Source organism: Barbatula barbatula (assembly GCF_947034865.1).
Source record: "Barbatula barbatula genome assembly, chromosome: 21".
Lineage (NCBI taxonomy): Eukaryota > Metazoa > Chordata > Actinopteri > Cypriniformes > Nemacheilidae > Barbatula > Barbatula barbatula.
Genome location: NC_136784.1, coordinates 10,144,556 through 10,171,538, shown reverse-complemented (window position 1 = coordinate 10,171,538; position 26,983 = coordinate 10,144,556). Strand labels below are relative to the sequence as shown.

At 38.1% G+C, this 26,983-nt stretch overlaps 1 protein-coding gene across 1 annotated transcript in view; it reads left to right on the top strand.

Moving 5' to 3' along the window:
• The window catches only part of thsd7aa (thrombospondin, type I, domain containing 7Aa), a 92,595-nt gene that overhangs the window by 50,775 nt on the left and 14,837 nt on the right, over window positions 1-26,983 (top strand). The window contains exons 5-19 of the mRNA XM_079485657.1: window positions 103-258; window positions 3,738-3,941; window positions 7,527-7,721; window positions 11,734-11,986; window positions 13,158-13,273; window positions 15,000-15,141; window positions 15,554-15,657; window positions 16,578-16,772; window positions 17,282-17,548; window positions 21,046-21,224; window positions 22,006-22,139; window positions 22,230-22,383; window positions 23,453-23,597; window positions 23,866-23,981; window positions 24,287-24,404. Coding sequence (XP_079341783.1) covers window positions 103-258; window positions 3,738-3,941; window positions 7,527-7,721; window positions 11,734-11,986; window positions 13,158-13,273; window positions 15,000-15,141; window positions 15,554-15,657; window positions 16,578-16,772; window positions 17,282-17,548; window positions 21,046-21,224; window positions 22,006-22,139; window positions 22,230-22,383; window positions 23,453-23,597; window positions 23,866-23,981; window positions 24,287-24,404 — 2,478 coding nt within the window. The remainder of the gene's footprint in view (window positions 1-102; window positions 259-3,737; window positions 3,942-7,526; window positions 7,722-11,733; window positions 11,987-13,157; window positions 13,274-14,999; window positions 15,142-15,553; window positions 15,658-16,577; window positions 16,773-17,281; window positions 17,549-21,045; window positions 21,225-22,005; window positions 22,140-22,229; window positions 22,384-23,452; window positions 23,598-23,865; window positions 23,982-24,286; window positions 24,405-26,983) is intronic.

Genomic DNA, 26,983 nt, shown 5'->3' with positions numbered 1-26,983 from the left:
TTAAATTACAAAATCACACAGATACAATGTTTCAAAGAACAGCAGCGATATTCTTATTCCATATTGTTTTTATGTTTATATGGAATTTCTTACTTTTTTCAGCTTCCCGGCCGGTAAACAGTGACCTGTGTTTGGGTGTTCCTCCTAACACCACCCAGCTCTGCCATATTCCCTGTCCTGTGGAATGCGAGGTGTCTTCCTGGAGCGCTTGGGGTCCTTGCACCTTTGAAAACTGCCAAGATCAATCCACAAAGAAAGGTGAGAGCAATTTCAACTTGAACTGTTTGCCTCTTACACTTCTGTTTGCGGAGCGGGACCTTCACCCATCTCGCTAGTCTAAAACAGAGCGGATCAATAAAATGTCCCCTTTCATTATAAATCTCATGAATTGTGTGCTGAACCCCTTTCAACACATAACTCATCCCCCCCCCCGATCACCTCTATCTGCACCATCAGCGCCCATAAGCTCACCGCCTGCTGGAGCAGAAGATTCATTCTCAAAGGTTTATATAGCAGGGGAATTGAAGAGAGTAGTCATAAAATAGAAAAATACAAAAAATGTGTTGCACAACAAATCAACTTTATATCCTGTGGGGTTTCGCAGGATGCCATTGTGTACTGATTTCTCCATGTAAATCCTGACAGTTGTTACTAGTGTATCAAAGGTGCTGGCATGCTGGCTGCTTTTCTGGTTAATTATGGCTGGGACAGCGACCCGTGCCATGACTAATGCATATTGACTCATCCCTAATGAAGCGACTCAAAAGGATGGGATGGGATGGAAGGAAATTCTCCGCCATGCATCTTAATGATGGATTCCCTCGAAATCTGTCTTGCACTCTTTCACGTTTCAAACGCCCACGCTGCATTCTTTACAGCAAATACCTCATTATTCAGGGATATGTGGTAAAAGAGAAGAGTGTATTTACAGCCTGGAGGGAATGGAACAGTGTACATCAGTGTCTAATAACTAAACTCATCAGTCATTGTTAAATTTTGGATGCATGGTTGGGAAAAAATCTAATTTCTGAATCTTGAAGTTCATAAGTTAAAATTTGAATTGAATGAACTGTACTCTAGATGATTGAATTTTAAATGGAAATGACAAGTAGAGGATTTGAAGATATTTAATATGTATTAGCAAACGTGACCATGTTTGTGAAATCCAAGTTACAGGTCCAGTGTACAGTATGAAATGTTGCAGCATCTCGTGGTGAGGTTGCGAATTGCAACCACCGGCTCACTCCAACGCTCACCCCTCCCTTTCGAAGCACTTCGATGGCTAACACAGGACTGAGATGTCGTCACTTTTCTACTTCTTTGCAGAAGGGGATTTTGTTTTCGTTAAAGTCTCAAAATCTATTTATGAGATTATGAATATTTTCTGAGTTTTTGCCATAAAATGACAAAAATAGGTGGTGTGTTTATCCGGACATTTTCATTTTAAATGAATGATGAATCATTTTACAGTAAATACCTAAATGAATGTTATAAGTCATTAAGTCATATTACTTTTACACAAAAAATATAATTCCAAACATTACTTAGTCAATATTAAGATATCATGGTTATATTTTCATAGAATTACATAATGATATTATGTATAAAACTGAAATCGCATTAAAAAAAATTTAAACAAGCAGGGTCATATATTTCCAAAAACTGAAACTGTAGTCTGTCTCAATTTGACATTGAAGACCTCTTCAAAAGGTGTAACCATGGTTCATAAAATGGATGTTCTACATCTTATTAAAACATATACATTTATTCTGAATTTGTCCTGACATTTAAAATGTTACATTGTTATATTTGAATTAAAACATTGACTATTTACCCCTAATATTTCTTGTTGTATCCCATTTGTTGTGTATATGATAACATCCTCCACGGGTGGCTAACTGATAAATTGTGCTAACAAATGAAATATATGATTAACATTGTACGATTCAACAATTCCTTTAAGATTTGAATTGCAATCCTGCGTCCAATTTGCTTCCTCAATGCAAATTTAAATGTTGGAGTTAAACACATCATCAATGCCTTGTACACGCCCAAGTCATCTACGACAGCTAAAACCAGTGCTGTCTAACCTTCCACTTCTGATGAATGCCATATATAAATTGTACCATGTTATTATGACAGAGAGGCTGTTATATATTGGTAATCTTTATTATAGCCTGCACAAGGTAGAAAAAGAAGCCTGATGTGGGATAAAGAACAAATTACCAGTGACATCTCAACCAATAATGTGTCAGTGTGCACCTGGGTGTGAAGATTTGGATGAGATTTCTCGGCGGCTGTGACTTTTTGTCGTTTTTTTATTTTATTAACAGGGGGTCATATGAAATCCAGTATCCTGCCTTGTCTGATAAAGAGACACACACACACCTGAGTGCTGACTGACTGAATGTGATACAATCCTCTTACACACGCCCCCACCTCTCCTGACCACAATGCTGACCTTCTGATTAAATAAAGCCAGAGACAGAAGTAATCAGAGAAAGGGACGATGCTGGCATCTCTGCCTTACTCCGAATGGCCCCCCACACCCATATTACCTTATCAGTCCCAGACAGCGATGTGGATTAAACCAGAAGCCAGGGGCCGGCAACAGAATGGGGGGGTTACGTGTAGGTGACTTTGGGCAGGCCTGAGTCCTTTCTTTTGCCCTTTAATGGGAATACCCCTGGAGTCAAAGCCCTTTCAGTATTAATGGATTGCTTAATGCATTAGGCGCTTTGGTGAAAAGCCATCGTAATGAGGAAAGAATAATAATATTCATTATGATGAGCTGCTCCAGTAATTTCTGTCATCTGCCACACTTAATGGACTGATACGTTTAAATGAAATATTGCGATTATGGCTCAATGGCACACTGTGTCAGTGAAGAGGGCTTTGTGCTTCCACTGGTCATGTCAGCCTGTTAAATCAATAGAAAATGATTTCTTTACTCAGCATGCCAAGGTAGAAAGATATCAAGCCACGTTAAATAATGCCGGGCTATCTATGCCTCCCTCAAACACATGGTTGGGCTTTTCGAGCAGTATAGATCTAATGCAAACTAACAATGAATGCATTTATTTGTCTTAGTTTATGTTTATGCTTGCATTTACTAATACACTTTGATGTTTTAACTGTTAGAATTAGTTAATGCACAATAAACGATTGCAATTGTATTGCCATTAACTACATTAACAAAGATTAATGGAATAGTTCACTCAAACAAATTTGTAATTTCAAACGTGTATGACTTTCTTTCTTCTACAGAACACAAAAGAAGATTTTATGAAAAATGTTGGTAACCGAACAGTGGAGGTACCTATTGGCTTGCATTGGTTTTGTGTTTTAACAATAGAAGTGAATGGGCACTGCCGTTGTTCGGTTACCAACATTCTTCAAATATCATCTTTTGTGTTCTGCAAAAGAAAGACAGTCATACAGGTTTGAAATGACAAGAGGATGAGCAATTGAGGACAGACTATTCGTTATTGGGTGAACTATCCGTTTAATGAATGCTGAAAAACTGTTTATGTTGGCTAACACATTTACTAATCTTTGCAAATCTTATTGAAACGTCTCACTGAATAAATGTTCCTTGAATGCAATATAAATTGTATCAATATAAGTCATGTTTAAAAACATGGCTAAAGCGAATTACTGTAAATATGTAAAACTGTATTGACTTGCAGTCAAATGGCACTAGCATGATTTTGACTCTGATCTGTACTTCTCTCCAGGCTTCAAACTGAGGAAAAGGAACATCATAAATGAGCCCACTGGTGGGACAGGAAACTGCCCCCACCTGACCGAAGCCATTCCCTGCGAGGAGCCCAGTTGTTACGATTGGCTGGTTGTGAAATTGGAGGAGTGTGTTCCTGACAATGACAAAGTATGCGGGCCAGGAACCCAGAACCCACAAGTACAATGTGTCAACAGTGATGGTAAGTGATACACACACCGGCCATCTGCATAAAACAGGCCTGTTAATTTTGTGGTACCTTTAATCGTTTAGGCTAATTAAAAGTATTTTGCTTAAATGGCTTTTGCGTTTAAGGGTCGTGTTCAGACGTGTAGAATGCAAACAACCCAGATTTTTTTGTTCTTGTACAGCTGGGTCCATTCTTGAACTCTGTCCGTGGGGCTTATGTTCTGGATTTATGCCCAATTGTAGTAATTGCTGTTTTTGCACAGGCGGCTGGTTGTAGGTTTCTGTTGTTACAGAGGCCAGAGGGGAAATTCAGAGCTTTAAGAAGTGGCTTTTAGCTTGTTTAACACAAAGCCACATGTGTTGTTACTAGATCAAAGACCTTAAAGGGATAGTTCACTCAAAAATTAGAATTCTGTCATCATTTGATCATCAGATGACATGAGGGTGACATGGGTGAACTATCACTTTAAACTATCCAATGGCATCAAACTAACACCAGAGGAAGCAGGAAAATACAGTTCACATGGGCAAAGGTGCGTGCCTGGAACTATACAAATAGCTCACATTTTGTCTGAAATGGATAAACAACGCTGTCATTTAAAAACACTGTCAAACAAATAAAGCATATTTACATGTACATTTGCATTTATTCATTTATCAGATGTTTTATCCAAATCAGCTGACAGATAATTGTAGTTTACCAAGCCATGTTTTGAAGTAAGAAGCACAAAATACCTATAGTTGTTAAGCTCCGAGAGGTTTGCTAATAACTAGATATAATAATATATAAAAATATATAATTAGTCAATTCTTTATAAAGCTTTGAACATCACAGATATTGAACTCAAACATATATGTCAAATTCCTATGTGTTATATGTTATATCTATGTTGTAATAAGTGTGTTAATGGGATTTTGTTGGCTCGCAAATCAGTCCGGTTGACGAGGAAGCAAAATTTAGCGCTGCAAAACCGCGGCTCTAATTCATCCAATCTAATTAATTTCATATAATAGAAACAGAGCATAGCTGAGTGACTATTTTAACAGAGAATAAAATGAATACTTACTAGTAAAATTGAAAGTCTGCCTCAACAAATGAAATAGATTGATTCACTGCGGCTTAACGAAAATAATTAACCTTAAATTATGGTGGATAATATGAGGAACAAGTAGAATATTTCGCTTTTTAAATAGGACCACCAGCTCTGTGACTTCCTTCTCTTTGCTTTTTGTATTGGTAATATCTCGTCTTGAGTTGCGGCACGACCTGCATTAATAAATCAATTACGGGGCGCGCGCCCGTAATTCTAATTTACATCCTCACATTTCACTCCTTGTTCCAGTAAATTTCAGCGTGCGGACATGGCAATTACTGCGACATTCCTGAACCTCAGCTTTCACATCGCTAATGAGGACTCGGGGGAGAGACTGAGAGAGAGAGAGAGAGAGAGAGAGAGAGAGAGAGAGAGCGAGAGTGTGTGTGTGTGTGCGCGCAACTCAATCAGGTTTGTAAGGCTAATAATCAGCAGTCCCATTCATAGCAGCTGAAGGTATCATACTGCCATACTGTCACCACGGAGACGACTACCACATCCCCCCCAATTCTCCTATGAATCTTCTACATAGTTACCTGCAGACACCTTGCTTAGCACATCATATGCAGCAACTGTGTTTTATATACAGTAGGGGAATTTATATATTTGTGTAACCTGTAGAATATGCAATGAAAAAAAAGTTGGGTTTGTCCATTTTGTGACCAAACAATGAGTTAAAATAACCCCAAAATGAGTGTTGGCATGATCTTGACCAAAAATAAAAATAACAGGTTAATAGTTATAGCAATTTTATCACAAACTATGTATTCCTGCTGCATCTCCCTATAAGTAGAAATACGATTTTTGATTTACAACTCTCAGTAGAGTCCAAAGCAGTAAAGAACATCAGCCATTACTCCATCACTCTCTAGCCATAGGCTTGCTGCAACACGTTGGCCCATTTAAGTCCAGATACCTCGCTGCTGTGAGAAATAATATGATTTGTTCAAGGTCACCTCTCTCTTTGTCCTGCCTTACAGACGAGCACATGGTAAATATGTTATTCTAGCTTCGGCCACATAAATTAAATTAGCTCCACGTGTCCCTCAGAATAATTCTGCATTTAGCTGAACCCTCTCTCATTAACTTAGAGACGAGTAGCGTGCATCCTCATCACATTGTGACAGCGCTCGATAGAGGAAATGTCAGGTGCTGTCTGGTAGTTTTCCATCAGGGGACAGTCAGACGCAGGTGAGGTTTAACACATCTGAGATGTTTAAAGGGTAGACGTGCAGCCTTTATTGCATTTGTCCCAGCGGGAACTCGCTGAGTGATTCATGGAGACGGTTGATTTGTTTTTTCTCGACCAAGTTTTCCTTACTTATTCTTTGATTAATTATTAAAGAAATCTAGATTGAGCTGTTAGCTTGAAACAAGATTGCTTTCTAGCTGGTTTTGAGCTCATCTAAGATGAAAAGAGTTATTCTGCAGGGAATTTGTGTTTTAAAATATATTTTGCCACAGCCTCTTTCTATTTGTCTTTTAAGATCTCTATCGTTAAATCAGACCCTCAAAAAGGCAAATGAGCATCTGTAATGGACCGTAATGATTTTCGTCCCGACGTGGAATGTTATCACTTGATGTGAGGACGTCTCACACTTTCCCACCCCCAGTTTCAAGCACTCCTCATTGTTCCCCAGTGCATCCCCTCTTCTCTGCGTTATTGATCTCTGTTGTCTGGTGCTGATGAGAATGGATCTGTTGTGTCTCATGGGGTCCAGCGGTGTCATCTGTTCTTTGGGTTTTCTGTCACTGTGGGCTATTTTCAGGGGTGGGGTTTCCCGATCGATACGGGGGCTGGTGCGCCGGTCACAGCGGGGTTGGTGTCCTAAAATTGGCACTCTTGGAATGACCTCTATGAAGAAATCTACGGTTTGCTCTCTTGTTTTAGATACTGGCATAGGGTTGACAGGGTAACCTTGAGTGTAAAGTGTAAAATGTTTGCTTTTACATTCAAGTTGATGTATAAGGTGATATAAAATGAAAGTGCACAGTACAGGCACTGAACTTCTACCTTACACTGTTGCTTACCAAATGCGATCATTCAATCTATGAGTGTGTAAATTAATATTTATTAATGGGAAATCCATAAGAGTGCATAAGTGTGAGCGTGGGTGTTTTGCCCTGAATGTTTGTGTGCTTACAGTCTGGCATAGAGTAGAAATAACAGCTTGGCACTGGATCACATGCACTGTGTGAATTCTCTGTGTGGGTAGATTTATTTACGCACAGTGACAAGTGGATTAATGTTCACACAATTTAACACATTGTCAAATTACTGAGGTCTCACTTAGCCTTTTTGTTATCCTGTAGGTGAATTTCTTGTGCTGCAGTCCAGCGGATGATTTTACTTTATAATTTATTAGGTGTTCATGCCCTTTTAATGTCGTATGGTTTAATAAGTTATACAGTTTTATATCAGCAGTAGCATCAATAAACAGCTTGCTAAAGTTCATATTATTGCACATAAACAATATAAACGGATGTGTTTTGTCTGCTTTCAGGTGAATTTGTGGACAGACAGCTGTGTCGGGATGCCATCCTTCCCATGCCGTTGCTGTGTGAAGTGCCCTGTCCAAAAGACTGTGTGCTCAGTCCCTGGACGTCCTGGTCCCTGTGTTCCAACACCTGCTCGGGGAAGAACACAGAGGGCAAACAGACCCGATCACGCTCAATCCTGGCTTACAATGCTGGTGAAGGTAAGAGTGTTAACATTTACAAAACTCCTTCCTCCTTCTTACCTTGTTAAAAACTAATAGGTCTGGTTATGATGGTAGTTGTTAAGTGATGGTAGAAGAAGGCATATGGACAACGTGGGATTTAATTTATTTGGGAAACAATAAGCAAGCAAGAAAACAAAACGTTCTACCTAGCATTAGTCAGGGGGATCTTTCTGCCTCCCCCTAAGCTCCGCCCACAAAAACGTGTCACAATGTTTACTAAATGCGTCTATTACCAGTTATTTTATTTATTTTTCCACATAAGAAACTCAAATAAGGGAGGTTATTTTTCTGAAATAATAGCTTATTTAAAATATAACATAATACATATGAATATAATATTAACATATTTATTGTTGTATTATAATTATACAACATCTACGTATCTATATATTTTGTATATTGTGTATTTCATATGTGATATAGTTATATTATATATTTAATCATGTAATTTTTGGACAATATTAGTATTAATACAAAATCAGTCAACGGAGCTCCCCCGTGAGAGATGCGAGACCGGTGCACTCACAGCTGACACCCATTATCACTCACGTGACCGGCCTCGCACCTTACCCTCACGGCTCTCGTCCCGCCCTGCTCGCCACAGTATACGACATAAATCATTTATGATTGGGTAATTTACAACATAAGAATTTATACAATATCAATAATTTACAATATTAGTATTTATACATATAATCAATGTATTTATTTGTAAAAAAAAATTACAATATCAGTACATTGTGTCGTGTTGCCCAAATTAAAGATTTCAGTCACACAGATGTTTAAATAGACATGAACAGATTATGACTAGCAAAATGCACTTCCCTCCCTTGTGCCAGTAACACAATCTTCGATGTGAGAAGACTTATAAAAAACGCTTCCTATCAGAATGTAATGAGCATCTATGAGCGCTAAGTGATTCAAACCTCAAGTGAGCTCAGGCTGTAGAAGAGTGTGTCTGATCTGTAACAGACTAATGCTTAAGTGAGAGCTCGTAGGCTAAACCTCTGCTTTACCTCTTCTACCCATTTTCCATTTCCACAAATATGCAGCTTGAGGGAACAAGACTGACCAACTGCTTACAGCTTGTTTTTCTTCAGCATCACATAATTTTTATGGTCACGCTAGCATTAGACTATATATTACACTCAGGCAGAGTGCATCAGAATCAAACGCAGTGTTTGATGCATGTGTGGAGTGCAGCTGCATTATGTGTTTTCTTTCAGGGTGAATGTTCGACCACATATGAGTTCTGCCTTGTGGCGAATTCCGCTATGTGCGATCTCAGGTTATTAGCTTTTAGATGACTCAGGAGACGATGCACAAAATTATGATAAGCATCTAAGAAAGCAGGTGTGTGATAGCAGTAGCATGAAGTACAGCCCTGCTTGCCATCTGCGTCAGTGTGAGGTGATGGAGAGAGGTTGATTGACATGGAAAGGTAATTTTACTGTCTGTGTTGTTCATGAATAATGGAGTTAAACTGTGGTCTCTTGGCCGATATGAAGCTGAAATAACACAATTACAGTAAATGAGAGACATACAGAACATTGGTTAAACTAAATTAATTATTGTGTACTTTATCATGTGGCTATTTAGTTACATGTAGCTTATAATAAAAACAACAATTTACAAAACGTTTATCGCGGGCAGCTAAATGTAGCTACACATAAATTGAATGTATAGGAATGTAGAGAAATAAATGTAACATACTTTATAGGGGCCAAACAGAAAAACATATCATCAGATTGTAAAAATGTTTTGATTAATGCAGATAATAAAAATAATAAAAAATAATAATAAAAAATATTTTTTAATAATAAAAAATGTAAATATCAACCCAATATATACCCTTTATTGGACGAATACGCCAGGCCCGAAATAAGTTTCTGGTTTGTTTATTGCTCGGTCTTGGTAGTTGCTAATAGTATAACAATTTATATTTAATTTAATTTATGTGTATATCAATGTATATTACTATTTTATTGTATAATAATTGTATTAAATAAACAATTGGTTGAATATTATTCTACATACATTTTATTAAATCAACATGGGTCGTGTAATTTTGTCGCATTTAAGTTTAGGCAAGTTACTCTCCTTCCAATGGTAACTTGCCTTCTTATGTAATTTACTTGTTATTTTGTGTTTTTTCAAAAACATTCAACTGAGACATTATTCTTTGCGGGCGCTTTCCGGAAGTTAAATTTGGCCACAAAAGCATGCATGCACAGTAACGTTTGTTTATGTTTTGTTGGTTTGAAACCTCCGGCCATGGCGTTATATCACTAGCGATAACTTATGGATTGCCATAGCTGGTTGAGAACCTAAAATTTTATAACTGGATATCTTTAAATACTGACACTACTGGATCTTCATGTTTGCTTTTGATCTAAAATAATTAAAAAGGTAATTTTTGGATTGAACATTTAAAATGTTTAGTGCAAAAAAGACTGGAATACACTGTACGACTTTTAAAATATGAACAGATTTTTAAAATCTAGACATCAAACGCTTGCAGACTTTTTGAAAGTTTGCAGAGATAAACAGGACATCAGACACTAAGTGATACAATCTGCAAATTAGCGCAGACTTTCTGGAAACAAGTTCAAACTGAAAATCTGAGCTGCTTTTTCTTAAAATAACACATTTATTTTCATAATCCATGCCCACTATATTATATTCTCTCATATTGTATTCTGTATTTATTCTAACTGTATATCCTGCACTTGCTAATTGCACTTCTGGTTAGACCTAAACTACATTTCGTTACACTGTACTTGTATATGTGTAATGACAATAAAGTTGAATCTAATCTAATCTAATTCTTCTTGACGTGATGAAAGAAAGTGGGTGGCGATTGTTACCTTTTTTTATTTACTACTTAAATACTATAAAAATAACATAATCACATTATAGTGCATGTTTGCCATACAAATTGTACCAATAAAGATCTGTCAGAAAATGTCACATTGGTTCAATGCAACAATTCATTGAGAATATAACGTCCCACACCAAGAGATTAACACAACAGTAGATGTGGATGACTATATGCAACATGAACTGCAGCTCTTTGTGGTGCAAAGAACATGCTATTACGCTGAGCTGTGTTCAGACTCACTTTTGTAATTGCACAAGGGATTAATCTTCATGCGAGTCACTGGTCAATAAATAACCAGAGGGAGTGATAATCCCTATTTGAAACAATGTGATTGTCGTGCAGGTTTCTGAAGCTCTGTTAATGCGCTGTCCTGGTGTGCCCAGAAACAATATGAGAAGCTTTGATGTTACATAACCTCCCCTGTTGTATTTTATTTTGTTATGATTGCTTCTACCTAGAAGCTCACAGCAAGTGTTTTTACCTGTGTAATGGAGTGTGTGATAATTGTTGATAACACTGAATGACTCTGCACTGCATTGGTACAAAGGATAAGTCAATTATTCCTTATTTTAGGTGCTACTAAAAATAAGCTCTGCTTTTTTCCTCATTCACCGGTTTAACATTTTCTCATTGATTGCTGTGTGGTTGTCAATGCACACCATTGAGATAATAGCTGGCCACTCCGTAGGGATTTTTTTGTTTTGCATGAGTGTGGCTTTTAATTAAACACAGGCAGTGCTTGGTAAATAAATTGGACATCCACTATCTTTAACGGTCATGGTTGCATTACCCTTGTGCATTTGACATTTCTCATAGTTCATCCGGGGCACTCACCGTGTCAAATATAGCCACAACACCACATTGCTTTTGTGCAAAGTATATATTTATATACACTTGTGTATAGTAAAATACAACATGACAGATGCAAAAACGATAAGAATAATGGTCACAGTCAAAATAAAACTCTTCATTAGGATCGGAATAAAACAGCTTTACCATAAATTACGTATAGGATTGTCAAATACCAGATCAACCACCAGTTGAAGTTTGTTAAAGTTTGGTCTAAATGATCAAGAGTTCACCGTCCAACCTTTTTTTTGCCTCTAGGTGGGGGTCAGTGTCCCAACAGCAGTGCCCTGCAGGAGGTGCGCAGCTGTAATGATCATCCCTGCACTGTGTACCACTGGCAGACGGGACCCTGGGGTCAGTGCATAGAGGACACCTCTGTTCCCTCTGCCAACAGCTCGCTGGGCCGCGCCGGAGCTGGAGTCGCCAGTAATGAGGCCTTCTGTTCAGTTGGAATGCAGACGCGCAAAGTCATCTGTGTCCGGGTCAATGTGGGCCAGGTGCCGCCAAAAAAGTATGTTTTTATGTTTAATATATCCATGATTTGATTGATTTTTGTAACTATGAATACTAAGAGGCTTTGAATGTATTGAAATGATTGATGTATTGATTGTATTTGTTATTAATTGTTTTAGCATTATTTCAAAAAAATGTCATCGTCTTATAGGGTTACAAATGTTATTTTCTTAATAGGTATAATCAGATCCTCCTACATTTTTAATACTTCCCTTTTTTCATTGTCTAGCCTATAAATGCCTTCATGTGACCTCTCATTGTCCTCAAGCAGGTCGCAGACAGACGGCAACTTAAATTTTTTTTTGTTGGAACAGATATTAAAACACATCATGTATCAGCTCAATATTCTAGTGCCCCGCTTGATCTTTATTGAGGGATTGAGACTGTAGCTTGATGAGATCTCATCCGGTAGTTAAGGTACCTAGATCCGGTCTTTCCTGCAAGGCGTCAAATGGGTTGGTAATCGGTTTATTTATTTCATTTAAAAGCTGCATTTTTCTGTCAGTGACTGTAAAAACGAGTCTGGCTCGCAGGGACCCCATGCTGGAAATGGAAATGAGGCATACTTTCTTTTTACCAGGGGTTATTCACGCGCTGGGCTTTGCCCGCTGATCTACATGTTCACAGACGCATGCAGATTTGCAGGCACGGGCTGCATGCTGATCATTGTAAGACTGGGATTTCGTGTGAAAGGAACAGGAATGACATTGCGGTGTGAATAGGAAATGTCACATGTTCAAGGCATCCTACTGTATACATACCCTATTAAATATTTGTATTGTGTTTAATTTAATTTACTGATTCATTAGTTGAATTAATGAAAACTATTTTATTGAAATTAAATAACTAAAAATGTACTTTGGTTTGGTATGTCTCCTTTTTTCTTTTAATTCCAGTGTGCCCTCATTGTGGCATGTACTTTGGTGCATACAAAACCTCATGCCAACACATTTTGAGAATGTTTCAAATAGCATCTTGTATAATAAAAGCTTAGAAATCATGTATAAAGAAGTTAATATGGCTGTGCTTGTTCGTATAGCCACCTAGGAATAGTGCATATTCTTAAATAGTTCCACATTGTGTTTCATATTATTTCTTGTTTCACATCCCAACCTTATTTTAAGCTTGGATTAGGATAAACATGTGTCTGATTTATTGTAATTGTGTAGGTGTCCAGAGAGCCTGCGTCCAGACACAGTAAGACCATGTCTTCTGCCATGTAAGAGAGACTGTATCGTCACTCCATACAGCGACTGGACCCGCTGCCCCACCGCATGCCAGACAGGTGCTGTTTTGCTTATTAACACAAAATTACAGTACAGCTGAATAAATGCCTCAATGTTTAATGTATTTCTTAGGCATATTCCACATGTTTGGTGCATTTCTCAACAGAAGAATAAAAATAATAATCCAAAGGAATGTTTATAGTTCATTGTGCTGTACTATTTTGTTGACTTCACAAATAATGTTTTGTATTGTTCTTTCCATTAGATTATTTTGTTCTCATAATATGAACACAGTAAAGATGAATTGTTGCTAGGCAACCCAGTCTATAGGAACCAGAACAAATATTATAATAAGCAGCCAATATCAGAGCAATTTGTTATATAAGGCGAACTTGCGCTGCATTCCAATTGCTTGTTAAAACCATTTATAACTGTGAATGTCACACTTGAGCGTGTCATGTTTGAAATATTGTAATGCCTTTGAAAGAGCATCAGCTTTAGAGCTACTGCATGTGCATGGGCATGTTTTATCCTGCACTTGTTTCTTTGCCTTTTTTTGTAGCTGATTATGATGAAATGTATGTGGTTTGACCAGTTTTGTTTAGAAAGCAACACACAGGCAAATATTTCAGTTGATTTTCACAGAGAGCAATGATATTACATTAAGGTGATGGTAAACCTAAAAATAAATATTCCTTCATCCTTTAGCCACCCTCTTGTCATATTAACTGTATGACTTTCTTTCTTCCGCAGAAAACAAAAGGAGAAGAAATTTGGTTACCAACTTTTTTCAAAATATCTTTTTTATTTGTGTTCATGCGAAAGAAAGAAAGTCATACAGCTGTGAAATGACAAGAGATTGAGTAAATGATGACAGAATTAGCATTTTAGGGTGAACTATCCGTTAAAGAACAAACAGAAAGTTTCCTGAAGTCTCCTTGTTTTCAGTGGTAGCTCACGAAAAAAGAATCCAGTAATCCCACGTCTCTCTAAGAGTTTCAGAAGCGATCTTTGCAGTGTCACAAACACATTTTTGGTCAAGTTAGTCTAAAATCAAAACTCAAATTTCAGTATAAACTCAATTTGACATTTCTTGGGTCGTAACAATATCAAAATCTCACCTCTGTAAAAATGTATTTATTGCAATGTTTTAAATGCCAAATGATGACTTGGAAACGTGCCATAAGCATCCCCTTTTCTTTATTCTCTAATCATAACCGTTGCTTAGAGGCGTTATAGTATAAAATGGGTCAAATGTAAGGCCGGTAAAACCTATAGTTTAAACAGTCATGTGAACACGGTTATTTTTTCTGGAAATTTTGCTATTGCGAAAACCCCATATTGTTTATATTGTTCGAGCCCTAGAAAAATGTCACATCACAGGATCTGTGCTTTTCTATTCACTTACCCCTGAACTACCAAAAAAAATGTAATTTGAGGAGGCAAATTGGCACAGTGCTACAAAATGAGACGCTTATGCTTGTCAATGTCTTTGCCAAGTGAAAAACTTGAGAGTATGAATCACTCAAACGAGTTTATTTAAAAGAGAACGTCTGTGCATTGTGGTTTCATTTTTATCATTTCATTTCTAAATTGAGTCTAATATTGTACTCATTAATCCACAAAGCAGATGGTACTGCCATTCCCGAAGTATTAAGGCTGAAGTCGGCTGCAAACCTTGTTAACTGTAACACAGTCATGCATAAACTAATGTGCTGATTTGATGCTCTCTAGAATTCTCTGTTTACGTGTGACTGTTTTATATTTTCTGTTCATCTTCTCTAGTGTATTTCGGTGGTACCATCAAAAAGAAGCAATCCAGGAAACGCATCATAATTCAGCTTCCATCTAATGGAGGTCAGGACTGTCCAGAAGTTCTCTTCCAGGAAAAGGAATGTGATGCTGCCTCTGTTTGTCCAGGCTACAGGTAAACATAATGTCACAATCGGTAGCACTTTACTTAAAGCATACGTGTATGATGCATTAAAAATGTAGTTTTAATGTATTAATTATGCCTTGTAATGCACCTTATATTGTCTCATGAATAGTTGTAACTACGGTTTATGCATTATGACTCTTCTCAATTCATTGTTACACTTCGCATTTTGATTTTGGTTATAATTCTTTACAACAACATTTAATGTATTACAACAAACATCATGAACAATTATATTGCATCATACCATTTAATAACCCATTATAATGCATTATACCTAAAGGCTTTAAGTAAAGTCTTACATCAAAATCTAATTCCTGAAGTCATGCCAACGTAGGATACACTTTATTGTATAAATGTAATGAAAAGCCCTCAATAACTTTAAATAAAATCTGTTCCCCAGGTGGAAAACTCACAAGTGGAGAAGGTGTCAGCTGGTTCCATGGAGTGTTCGGCAGGACAGCCCCGGAGCTCAGGAAACCTGTGGACCAGGACTACAAGCTAGAGGTTAAAACTGCTAAAAAGATGCTACATCTTTCAATGGCGTTTGTCAAAACTACTTTGTAGATGCTTTGCTTCTCATCGCAGCTGGGGAGATGCGTTTACGTGTTGTTAATGCATGAGATTGTGATCTGTGACTGAGAATTAACATCAAAGCCCTACTGCTGGATCTTTACAAACAACATTAATCACTGTGTAAATGCCTTCAGATACAAGTCGAAAGATAAACCTTTTGCTCCGACTCTCACCATAAATACTTTAGGGTTTTAACGCTGACCTATTACTGTGGAATGAATAAAAAACATCCTCGAAAATGAAAGATGAGAGTCTTGGGTTATACGCCTGCAGACAGTGAATGTAACCACGTGGTGAGGACTTTCTCTAAGAGAGGTTAACAGCAATAGTTGAAAAAGTCTGTTTATATGGGAAGGTATACATTAGTGCAATACTGAGAAAGCAAAAACAAGAAATGTCCCATCATGGATGACCCATGAATTGTCTAACAAAAGTGGATATGACTCAGAAGAAAATGCAAGAAGATCGTCTGTAAATGATTCCCAGACCAACATTATAACCACAACATGATGATCGTCTTTAGATATCAAGATATGCAGCACTTTACAGCACAGCTTGCATTAGCGACCATTACTTGTAATAGTATCCCGCATCACTCAGACACGGCTGAAGAAGCAATCCAATACAGTTGCTTTCACACTGATTCAATGATATACGTCTGGATCCGTTCGGCTTGAGTCAATAGGCATTAAAATGCCCTCTCATGTAATCCATCACAAGATGCTTATCTTTATTCAATGCTGCGGCTTTATTGGTAAGAGAAGAGAAACGGATGGTATTTTTTCTTTGGCTTTTTATTCTCGTATTATTGTCAATTTAGTTCCGTTTATAATCTATTTTTTCTTTTTCAGCTGTCTCTTGCAAGAAGGTGGATGGTGGAGCAGCAGATGTAGCGGCGTGTTTGAAGTTTGCTGGTCCTATGCCTCAGCTCACTCAGTCATGTCAACTTCCGTGTCAAGATGACTGCCAGCTAACCAGCTGGTCCAAATTCTCATCATGTGCAGCTGATTGTGTAGGTGTTCGGACCAGGAAAAGGATGCTTGTTGGTAAGCTCTGGTTCTGGACATTTAATCAGTATTTCTAGATTTATTGTATTCCAGTCCTGTGTCTGTTGAATTTCGGGAAAACTTAGGAGTGACATAAAGTCATCCAACAGCAATGCGAAGGACTGACAGCATGACAAGACACATTGTCTTTTTTGCTTTTTCTTAATAAAACTAAATACAAATATTAATGTTGTATTGCTTCAAAATGAATAAGAACTTGTTTTCTTTGAATTATTTGAGGTCTGAAAAATTCAGTTTTCTACCAATAAATGCAAATAGAAACAATATTCTTATGTGAAATTTGGGGGAAATATTGTCTGTAGTTCACAGAATTAAACAAATATGATAATTTAACCTAAACACACACCTATAAATATAATTCAGAAAAAATGAATCATTTTGAAATAGTCTCTTAATTTTTTCCGCAGCTGTCAATTACTCAATTAAACTTGTGTGACGTTGAACTTCACCTTTATAATCAACTGTGTTGATATGATTTATGCCCTCAGGAAAAAGCAAAAAAAGGGAACAGTGTAAAAACACACAGATATACCCCCTAAGTGAGACGCAGTACTGCCCCTGCAACAAGTACAACGCCCAGCCTGTTGGAAACTGGTCGGACTGCATACTGCCCGAGGGTGGACGTGTAGAGGGGCTTTTGGGGATGAAAGTACAAGGTGATATCAAGGAATGTGGTCAGGGCTACCGGTATCAAGCTATGGTGTGTTATGACCAGGACAACCAACTCGTGGAGACATCACGCTGCAACAGTCACGGTGGGTTGACAGACAGACATGTGAAAATAAAGCTTTTGTTAGTGTTTATACTCTTTGGTTATCCAGTTAAATTTGGCTTGTTTACAACTGTATGCATATTTGTCTGGAAAATGAGTTAATTACAAAATGTAATTTACACAATGGAAAAATTACACATGGTTTTGTTTTATTGACATTCATTTGACCATTTTGGGTGAATGGGGCTCAGTTAACAACATTCAAAATATATTTTCTGTCTGCCGAAGAAACAAAGTCAAAACAGGTTTGAAATGACAGGAAGGTGAGCAAATGACAGAATTTAAATGTTTTAGTGAACTATCACTTTAAGAGAGATATACGAACACAATGCATGTTTGAAGCATACAGTGCATCCGGAAAGTATTCACAGACCTTCACTTTTCCACATTTTGTCATGTTACAGCCTTATTTCAAAATGGATTAAATTCAATGTTTTCCTCAATTCTACAAACAATACCCCATAATGACAACGTGGAAGTTTGTTTGAAATCTTTGCAAATTTATTAAAAATTAAAACAAAAACGAAAAAAAGCACACGTACATAAGTATTCAAAGCCTTTGCTCAATAATTTGTTGAAGCACCTTTGACACCAATTACAGCTTCAAGTCTTTGATTATGATGAGTATCCCTATTTTTGGGCAGTTTCTCCCATTCGTCTTTGCGCTGGATTCCTCCAGACATGATGCTTCCAATCAGGCCAAAGAGTTCAATCTTTGTTTCATCAGACCAGAGAATTTTGTTTCTCATGGTCTGAGAGTCCTTCAGGTGCCTTTTGGAAAACGCCTGGCGGGCTGTCGTGTGCCTTTTACTGAAGAGTAGCTTCTGTCTGGCCACTCTGCCATACAGGCCTGATTGGTGGAGTGCTGCAGAGATGGTTGTTTTCCTAGAAGGTTCTCCTCTCTCCACAGAGACATTCTGGAGCTCTGTCAGAGTGACCGTCGGTTCTTGGTCACCTCCCTGACTACGGCCCTTCTCCCAGGATAGCTCAGTTTGGCCGGGCAGCCAGCTCTAGGAAGAGTCCTGATGGTTCCAAACTTCTTCCATTTACAGATGACGGCGGCCACTGTGCTCATTGGGACCTTCGATCCTGCAGAAATGTTTCTGTACCCTTCTCCAGATCTGTGCCTCGATACAATCCTGTCTCGGCGGTCTACCAATTCCTTGGACTTTATGGCTTGGTTTGTGCTCTGACATGCACTGTTAACTGTGGGACCTTATTTAGACACGTGTGTTCCTTTCCAAATCATTTCCAATCAACTGAATTTACCACAGGTGGACTCCAATCAAGTTGTAGAAACATCTCAAGGAAGATCAGTGGAAACAGGATGCACCTGAGCTCAATTTTGAGTGTAATGGCAAAGGCTGTGAATACTTATGTACATGTGCTTTTTTCATTTTTTATTTTTAATAAATAAAAGATTTCAAACAAATTTCTTTCACGTTTCATTACGTGGATTTTATTTTTGTAGCATTTTTAGTAGAATAATTAATTGAATCCATTTCGGAACAAGGCTGTAACATGATAAAATGTGGAGTGCTTTGAATACTTTCCGGATGCACTGTAGATGTTTACTAAAATAAATCCTCGAATAAAGACAGTAAAGATCTTACGATGTTTCGCACACTCACTGATGGTCAAAACAAAATCAATGTTGAAAATATGGAGCGCTCTGCAACAGGGTTCATCGTCTAATTCTCACAAACCTCCAGAAGAAAAGGAGCTCAAAAAGGAGCATTTAGCAATCCCTTCCTCTCAGCCCAAGATTAGGCTGTGGAAAACTACAGCACTAGATCAAAGCGCGGGCAATGTTTTGGGCCACGCAGGAGCTCAGTGACGTAAAGAATTATGTCTTTATGAGTCACGATCTTCTCAGCTTGAGGCCTGTGCGAGGCTCAAAGACTTGGCATCCCTGGTGTGATGGTGAGCTGACAGAGGCAGGGCATTTCTCTCTCCCTTCCTTCTCTTCCTCCCGCCTCTGAGACATCCCTCACTCCAGTCAGACACCCAACTCTGCACAATTTGAAGCATGGTTATATTTTGTGAAGCTGTCAGATTGACGTGTTGCCCGTGGTGATTTGTTGGGGGAGGGTTAGTGTGTTTGTAATCCAGCTATGGGAAGAGAAGTTTCTTATATAGCACTTGGTTCAACGAGTGCAAGCAGATACAGTTGAGACGATGACATATTTTACGTGTCCATATATATTTTTTTTAAAGGCATAAACTGTGGAAGACCGAGAAACAAGGGCAAATAAGCAATTGTAACACTTTTAGTGCACCTGGTATCTTTCTGCGTTTGCTGAAAAATTGTAGTCAACCACCAACAAATATTGACACTGCCAGCCAGTCACAGGTGGGGTTGTCACGATTATAAAATTAATAGCTATTATGGGAATTGCGTATTTTAAGGCTTAGACAATAATTATGATAAATTGTCATATCAATTGTATGATCCCATGATTCCTATTAATCCGTATTAATTTTAAGATTATAACACAAATAAAATATCTTACAGTACATCTCCAATAAGAACGAGTTGAGTGATTTTAATTATGAGTTAACTACTCCTAGTTAAACACATGGGAAAATGACTTCATGTATAATTATCACTGTAATAAATTATTATCTGTAATTTCCTCAGAAATGCATGTGATTCTTGAATGGCTCAATGAGTTCAGTTGAGACCACTGCACCCTTTTCATTCTTTTTAACGAGTGCCTTTCATTCCTAGACGGCAGAATTAATTTAAGGCTTCTCATTGGTCCACAGACAGGATGTCATGGCAAATGTCAGGATCAGCCAAGGAACAAATTAGATTTCTTACCGTGTGCTTTGACATCATAACCAGCAACCAGAAATTTTCTTTTTGTGACTTTCTGCAAGCTCTGCACATTTTTTTATGTTGAATTTGTTACTTTGTTATCTGGTTGATCTTTTGATTTAATTATAAAATATATCTGCCGTCGCTGCTTTTTCAACACCAACCTCCAATAGCGTATTTATTCTGCTATAAACTATAGTTTTCAGTATTTCGTGTTTGTTATTATGCATGTTTATTTAAAGGAGCACTGCATCACAAGACTCCGCCCCCTCTTTTTGAATATCGTTGATGTCCTTTCAAAATCTTTAATGTTCAAATGAGCTGTTTTTCAGTATTTTTATAAATTGGTTAAATCCAGTGTTGTCAAAGGTGACAAGTAGTCGTAATAGTAGTTTTTGCTAAAAAATTTAATCAGGAAATATAAAGATACTAGATTTCAGAATGACAGCGGAGATACGTACCTTATACCCATTTACACAACCCAAATATGAAGCACTTCCTGTATCAGTGTTTTGTCACTACGCAAACAGTTAAATAAAATACTACCAACCGAATTGTTAATATCAAACGAACCTTCTTTAAGAAAAAATATATCATATGTTTGAACTGGTTCGGCTTATACAGTTGATACGCAATTTAATTCAATTGTTCTTTTACAGGTTACATCGAAGAAGCCTGTATCATTCCCTGCCCATCTGACTGTAAACTCAGCGAGTGGTCAAACTGGTCACGCTGCAGCAAATCATGTGGCAGTGGGGTGAAAGTACGATCAAAGTGGCTTCGAGAGAAACCGTATAACGGCGGAAGACCCTGCCCTAAACTTGACCATGTTAACCAGGTACATTATGTAGAATATTTAATGGTGTTGGATTAGTGCTTGTCTTGTTTTAATGATTCATTAGCAGGCTGTTATAAATATTTGATCAAAAGACCAAACAGAATTACATGTTTCATTAATGCACAGAAATAATATGCCTGCTAATATGTTAATATCATGGGATGATGTGTTCTACATCACAGCATTATGTTTCTTTTAAGATTGTAAAATTAAAACAATGTGTGTTTATCTACCTTTAAAATCTTTATTTTCCATGTTCTTTTAATCTCACCATCGGGGTTATCCTGCCACAGGCCCAGGTAAATATCTCTACCAATTTATTGTTATTATTAATATTACAGTTTAAAAAGTATTTATTTAAATTATTACAAATGACATCATTTCACTTCTCAAAATAAGTTTTGCTTATTACTGAATAAAAATATTTTTACATCATTTTAACCCAAGATCTTAATAAATATATGCCTTTGCATGCAGAAACCCAATCTAAAGAAACAATCTAAAAACGATTACATTATAATGTATTGTTCATGAATATTCATTAGGTGACGTGATGTTCAAACAGTAGTCATAACTAGTTTGCTCACAGGAAAAACTGGCCGTTAACTGTTGCGAATTCATATCACATTCATTACCAAAGTGACTGGTCTTAAAGTTGCTTTACGCAAAAAAATCTTCTCACTGCAAATCAAACCTCTTACACTGTAATGTTTAATGAACAAAAACGCAACTTCCTAGTCATTTCTATACCCCTGTTGTAATCTTTGCGTTGTCTCTTCAGGTGTATGAAGTGGTGCCGTGTCTGAGTGACTGTAGTCAGTATGTTTGGGTGGCTGAACCGTGGAGCGTCTGGAAGGTCAGTAACGTCGATCTGAAGGAGAACTGCGGGGAAGGTGTACAGACGAGAAAAGTCAGGTACGACATATTTAAACATGCTGTTCTCTAGGAAGTTTATGTGAGTTGAATAAAATCTTTGTAACAGATTCTTGTTTTTTATATGTAAAGGTGTATGCAAAACACTGTGGATGGGCCTTCAGACCCTGTGGAGGACTATCTGTGTGATCCAGAGGAGATGCCTCTTGGAGCCAGAGAGAGCAAGCTTCCCTGTCCAGAGGATTGTGTTCTTACTGACTGGAGCCCTTGGAGTCGATGTTCACTGGTGAGAAAGCAGATTGATCAGTTAAACGCCTGTGAACTCGAATGTGTGATTTAGCACACAATTCTGCTGCCCCCCCAAAGTGTTTTAATGGGTAATTCAGCCCTGTTTTAATTTTTCACACAGTATGGTGCTTATGAATGACGCTGAGCCTAACGTTTTCTATGCACATGTGCCCCTGAAAGCGTTTGTCTGGAACTAAAAGGGATAGTTTAGGCATAATTATTTGACTCAAGTCATTCTAAACGTTTAAGGCTTTCTTTCTTCTGTGGAGCACAAAAGAAGTTCGAGAAATGTTTTTTTTGTCCATACAGTGGAAGTCAAAGGGGGGTTTTGTTTGGTTACCGCCATTCTTCGACATATATTTTTTTGTTCTGCGACAGTAATGTTCAAACATTAAGTCATGCAAGCTTGGAACGACATGATGGTGAGGGAATGATTCAAGAGTTTTCATTTTTGGGCGAACTCCATCTTTGGTTTCCTTTAAACCCTTGGATTGGCAAGAGGTTGGTAAACTTTATCTGCCTATTTTTCATTCCCTATTTAGAAGGATTTGAGAGACAGCAGATGGGCCATTCGAACGCTGGTTCTTTCTTGGTCAGCAGTAAACAGGCTATCTATAAATACAGAAGAGAAAAAGCGGTGAGGGTAGTAGGTTTAGATTATGGTGGTGGTTGGTTTCTTGGAGTGCTTCATCTTGCCGGTGGGTAGTGAGCTCATACATTAAACAGTCAGCAGCCGCATAAGTGTTTACGGGCGATATTGAGGATTCTCTCAGGGGTGGTAGGGGTGTGGGGGGTTTTCTCGTGTCTCTCTCAGTTTGATTTCCCGGCGTGCGGCCACCGAACTGCAAGGAAAGCTAATTGCCATGGATACCGAGAGTATCCCTGCTGAGAAAATGCGGGAATTCATTTTCCCGCCAACATCTACAATGGCTAAGAATATCCAAAGGCTAAATTCATCCAGCGTGCATATGCTGAACATTTTAAGACGTCCTTTGTTTCAATGAATAGATTGTTTGTATATTTTGTTTTTTAATTTTATCATCAAGCTCTCTGTTTTGTTATTGAAGCCGTGTAACGTGAACAGTACAAGGCAGAGAACCGCCAGCTCTCTACGTCAGCCCGGGGATGATGGGAAACAGTGTCCTCCAACTACAGAGAGGGAATCATGCATCTTAAACACAAACTGCTACCATTACTCCTATAACATAACAGGTAACTATTGATAAATACCGTATAGACGATTTCAAAGCTTCTGTGGCCCAAACGTAACTTCCGGTACACATCCGCATATAGAATAGTCCCTGCGGATAACAAGCATAAGAAATAAGTTAAAAGTATGTCTAGCCAGCATTAGTTTGGGTTACCAGTATTAACACACAAAAAAATTACAAATTCTTAGTATAATATACGCTATTACGTGCTAATATACATGTTCTCTTAAATGTTGTTGAAAATATTTTTTTATAATATTCACATCCAGATTGGAGCACGTGTCAGCTGAGCGACAGAGCTGTGTGTGGGGTTGGATTCAAAACACGCATGCTGGACTGTGTTCGAAGTGATGGCAAGTCAGTGGACCTCAAGTTTTGTGAGGAGGTGCAGTAATATTGTTTCACCTTACAATATTTCTCTACTTGAAATGACCGTAAATGAAAAAATAAAATAATGAAACACTTTTTTTGTCAATGTTAAAATGTTCTCTTTTAATGCTTACACATAAACTGCATCATTCAATTTGTGTAAAAGAGAAAAGGGACTGTTTTACAGACATAGATGTTCTGTAATATTTCACAAATTTTTATATGTGAATATATGACACTAATGGTGTTTCATCTCAAGCTGTGTTTTACGCTCCACTCTCTCCCATATATATCTAACTATATTGGTTTCTGTTATTGTAGCTTGGTCTTGAGAAGAAATGGCAGATGAACACTTCCTGTGTGGTCGAATGCCCCGTCAATTGCCAGCTGTCTGATTGGTCGTCTTGGTCCGAATGCTCCCACACCTGTGGTCTTGCAGGTAGACACTTCTTGTTGGATATGAGCCAACACATACTCAAACTTTTACGGGTTTAAAATGATTAAATTTGTCCGGCTTGGTTAATTCACTCTCTCAGCAGTCTCGGTTAGAATTAGTTTGACAGCCTCCATCAGATAATTTCAAAAGCCTCGGGAGGGCTGTTGGGTCTTGCGGTCCAAAGCGTTAGTCTTTGATGTCAGCTACCGTGACTGGTTCCTCAAATGGCAGATTTTGGGGAATTACACTGAGCTTTTAGCTGTCTTTTAGAATTACCAGAGCATTGGATGAAACCACTGGAAAAATTTATGGTGCGAGAGCAATCGTGTTATCGTTCAAAAACCAGTGTTTGAGCAGAGGATAATGATGTCCTTCGGTGTAATTCCATCTACTTCCACGATTGATTAGGGGGCCATTATGTTTGTGTGCTCTGGGCCTTTGAGACCACTACACAAAGTCTTTGAAAGCCAATGGCCAGCAACTGATAGAGCAAACCCTGCTGCTATGTGCAACATACACTATACTGGCTTAGTTCATTGTAGCATCTTTAATCTCTCCCCAGGCTGGGGGATTCTCACAGAGATGCAGGTCATCTGTAGCTCCTGACAGAAAAAAAAATGTTCACGCTTGTGCGAGGAATAACCAACATGAATCCAAAGGACTCAGGAAACAAGCTTGGCTTTATGTTGTCAAACAAATTACAGCAATGCAATTGTAAGCAACCGTGGCCATGAAGTCCAAAACAACAAATCACTAAATAAGAAATCTGATAAAAAAAAATCAAATTTGAAAACAAAACAAAATAATCCAAGATCAAAATTAGAGTCTGAAAACGCAATATCAAATCTACAAACAAACTAACAAAACATAACATAACACACAACAACAAATCCAGAAAAAGAATTTAAGTAAGAAAATGAAGAACCGGAAAAGGTAATTATTTGGTTGGAATAGGATAGTTACTGCTGATTGGATAATTGGACTCCTGAACATCAAGACATCCAGGAAGTACGTTCAACGTTACTATGAGGAAGGACATTCTTATTTTTTGCACACAAAAAATCTCAAACGGACTCTCTCGGTATCAAACCTAAACCTGTCGCTCACCAGTCACACATTGTTTGCACCGTGGCCGCCAGTAGAGAAATAACAAACAGACAGAAACGGATGAAACAGAAGAGAGGAACAGAACAAAGTGGATATGAGCAATCCCTACGGCTAGAAACCCACACAAAGCCTCGCAAGTGCTTGTGTGTGTAGAGTTTTCCCAATAGAAGTCGGCATATAAAAAGAGAAAGCAAAGAGCTTGGGAGTTGATTTGGTTTGTGGTTGTTGGATAGCAGGGAGCTTCACAGAGGCTTCTCCGGGGGGGAAAGGCCATCACGGCTGGCCTCGGCGAAGATGAATTGCATGCGGTACAACTAGCTTCGGGCAGCACGTCGGTCGGGGACCGGGCTGTGATCATGCTGAACATAACGCAGTGCCTCACTGTGCCATGTGAACTTGTGTGCATCCAACTTGTTTTCATAATAACAGGTAGTTTATGCTGTTTGCTCGCCAGTGCGGAGGAAATTGGCTTCCTTGGATGGTCATTTTATGTCTGTTATAAACAACACGGAGGCTTGGTGACCTTTACCAGAAGAGAGGTGCACAGGCGACGAGAGCAATTTAGTGACTCGAGTTAGTGGATACTATTTAAAAGTCATGTAGTCATTGGTCTGTATTTTAAGGTAACAGGATGCTGTTATGAACACTTAGATACACTTGTTGTAATGCCAAGCTAGTGTGTTTTTATAAGCAGGTGAATAAACATTGTGATATCATCTAGTAATTCTTAAGCTTTAGAATGTTTTTTTTATTTAGTTCTTTGTTTTACCGCCCGCCAGACGAAATAAGCATTCTGGTAAGAAAAGGGTGTGGTTGATTCTTGCTTGTGCATTCCCCACTGGGCTTTCTGACTAATTGACAGAGTTTTATGGCAAGCGTCCCCTGGGCACCAGTCTTAAACAGCTGGATGCCTTCTGCCTGAAAGACTCCGCACTTTATTTCTCTCCATCCCTCTTTACAACCCAGAGGAATCGATTTAAGAAAATCAAGAGAGAGAGTGAGAGAGATGAATATTCAAAGTGGTTTCCGGGCCTGGAAGTAGGCTTAAAAATGCCTGGCAGATTAAGTTATTCACAGAAGGAAAGGAACATTACTGCACAGAAAAAATATAATTTCAGGTCACACATTTTTGGTTCTCCTTCGGGGAAAGATTGAGTTACCTGAGATGGTGCGCGTGTAACCCGAGAAGATTCACTTGCGGTAAAAGCCCTTATTTCATTCCTCAGGTCATTCTGATGGAGGTTAGAGCGCAAGATAACCGTCATACTGTGTATAAGGAGCTGAGGAAAACAAGGGAGTTGGGCTTTCACTGTTTGAGTGAATTGAAAATAAAGAATTTCATTTCTTTTTTTTTAAATATGTACTTGAACGTTTTTTTTTATATTTTATATATATTTTTGGTTTAATTATATATTTAAGTCAAGTTTTTTATGTATATCTTTTCTTTGAAAAGGTTTAATTGCAAATATTCTATG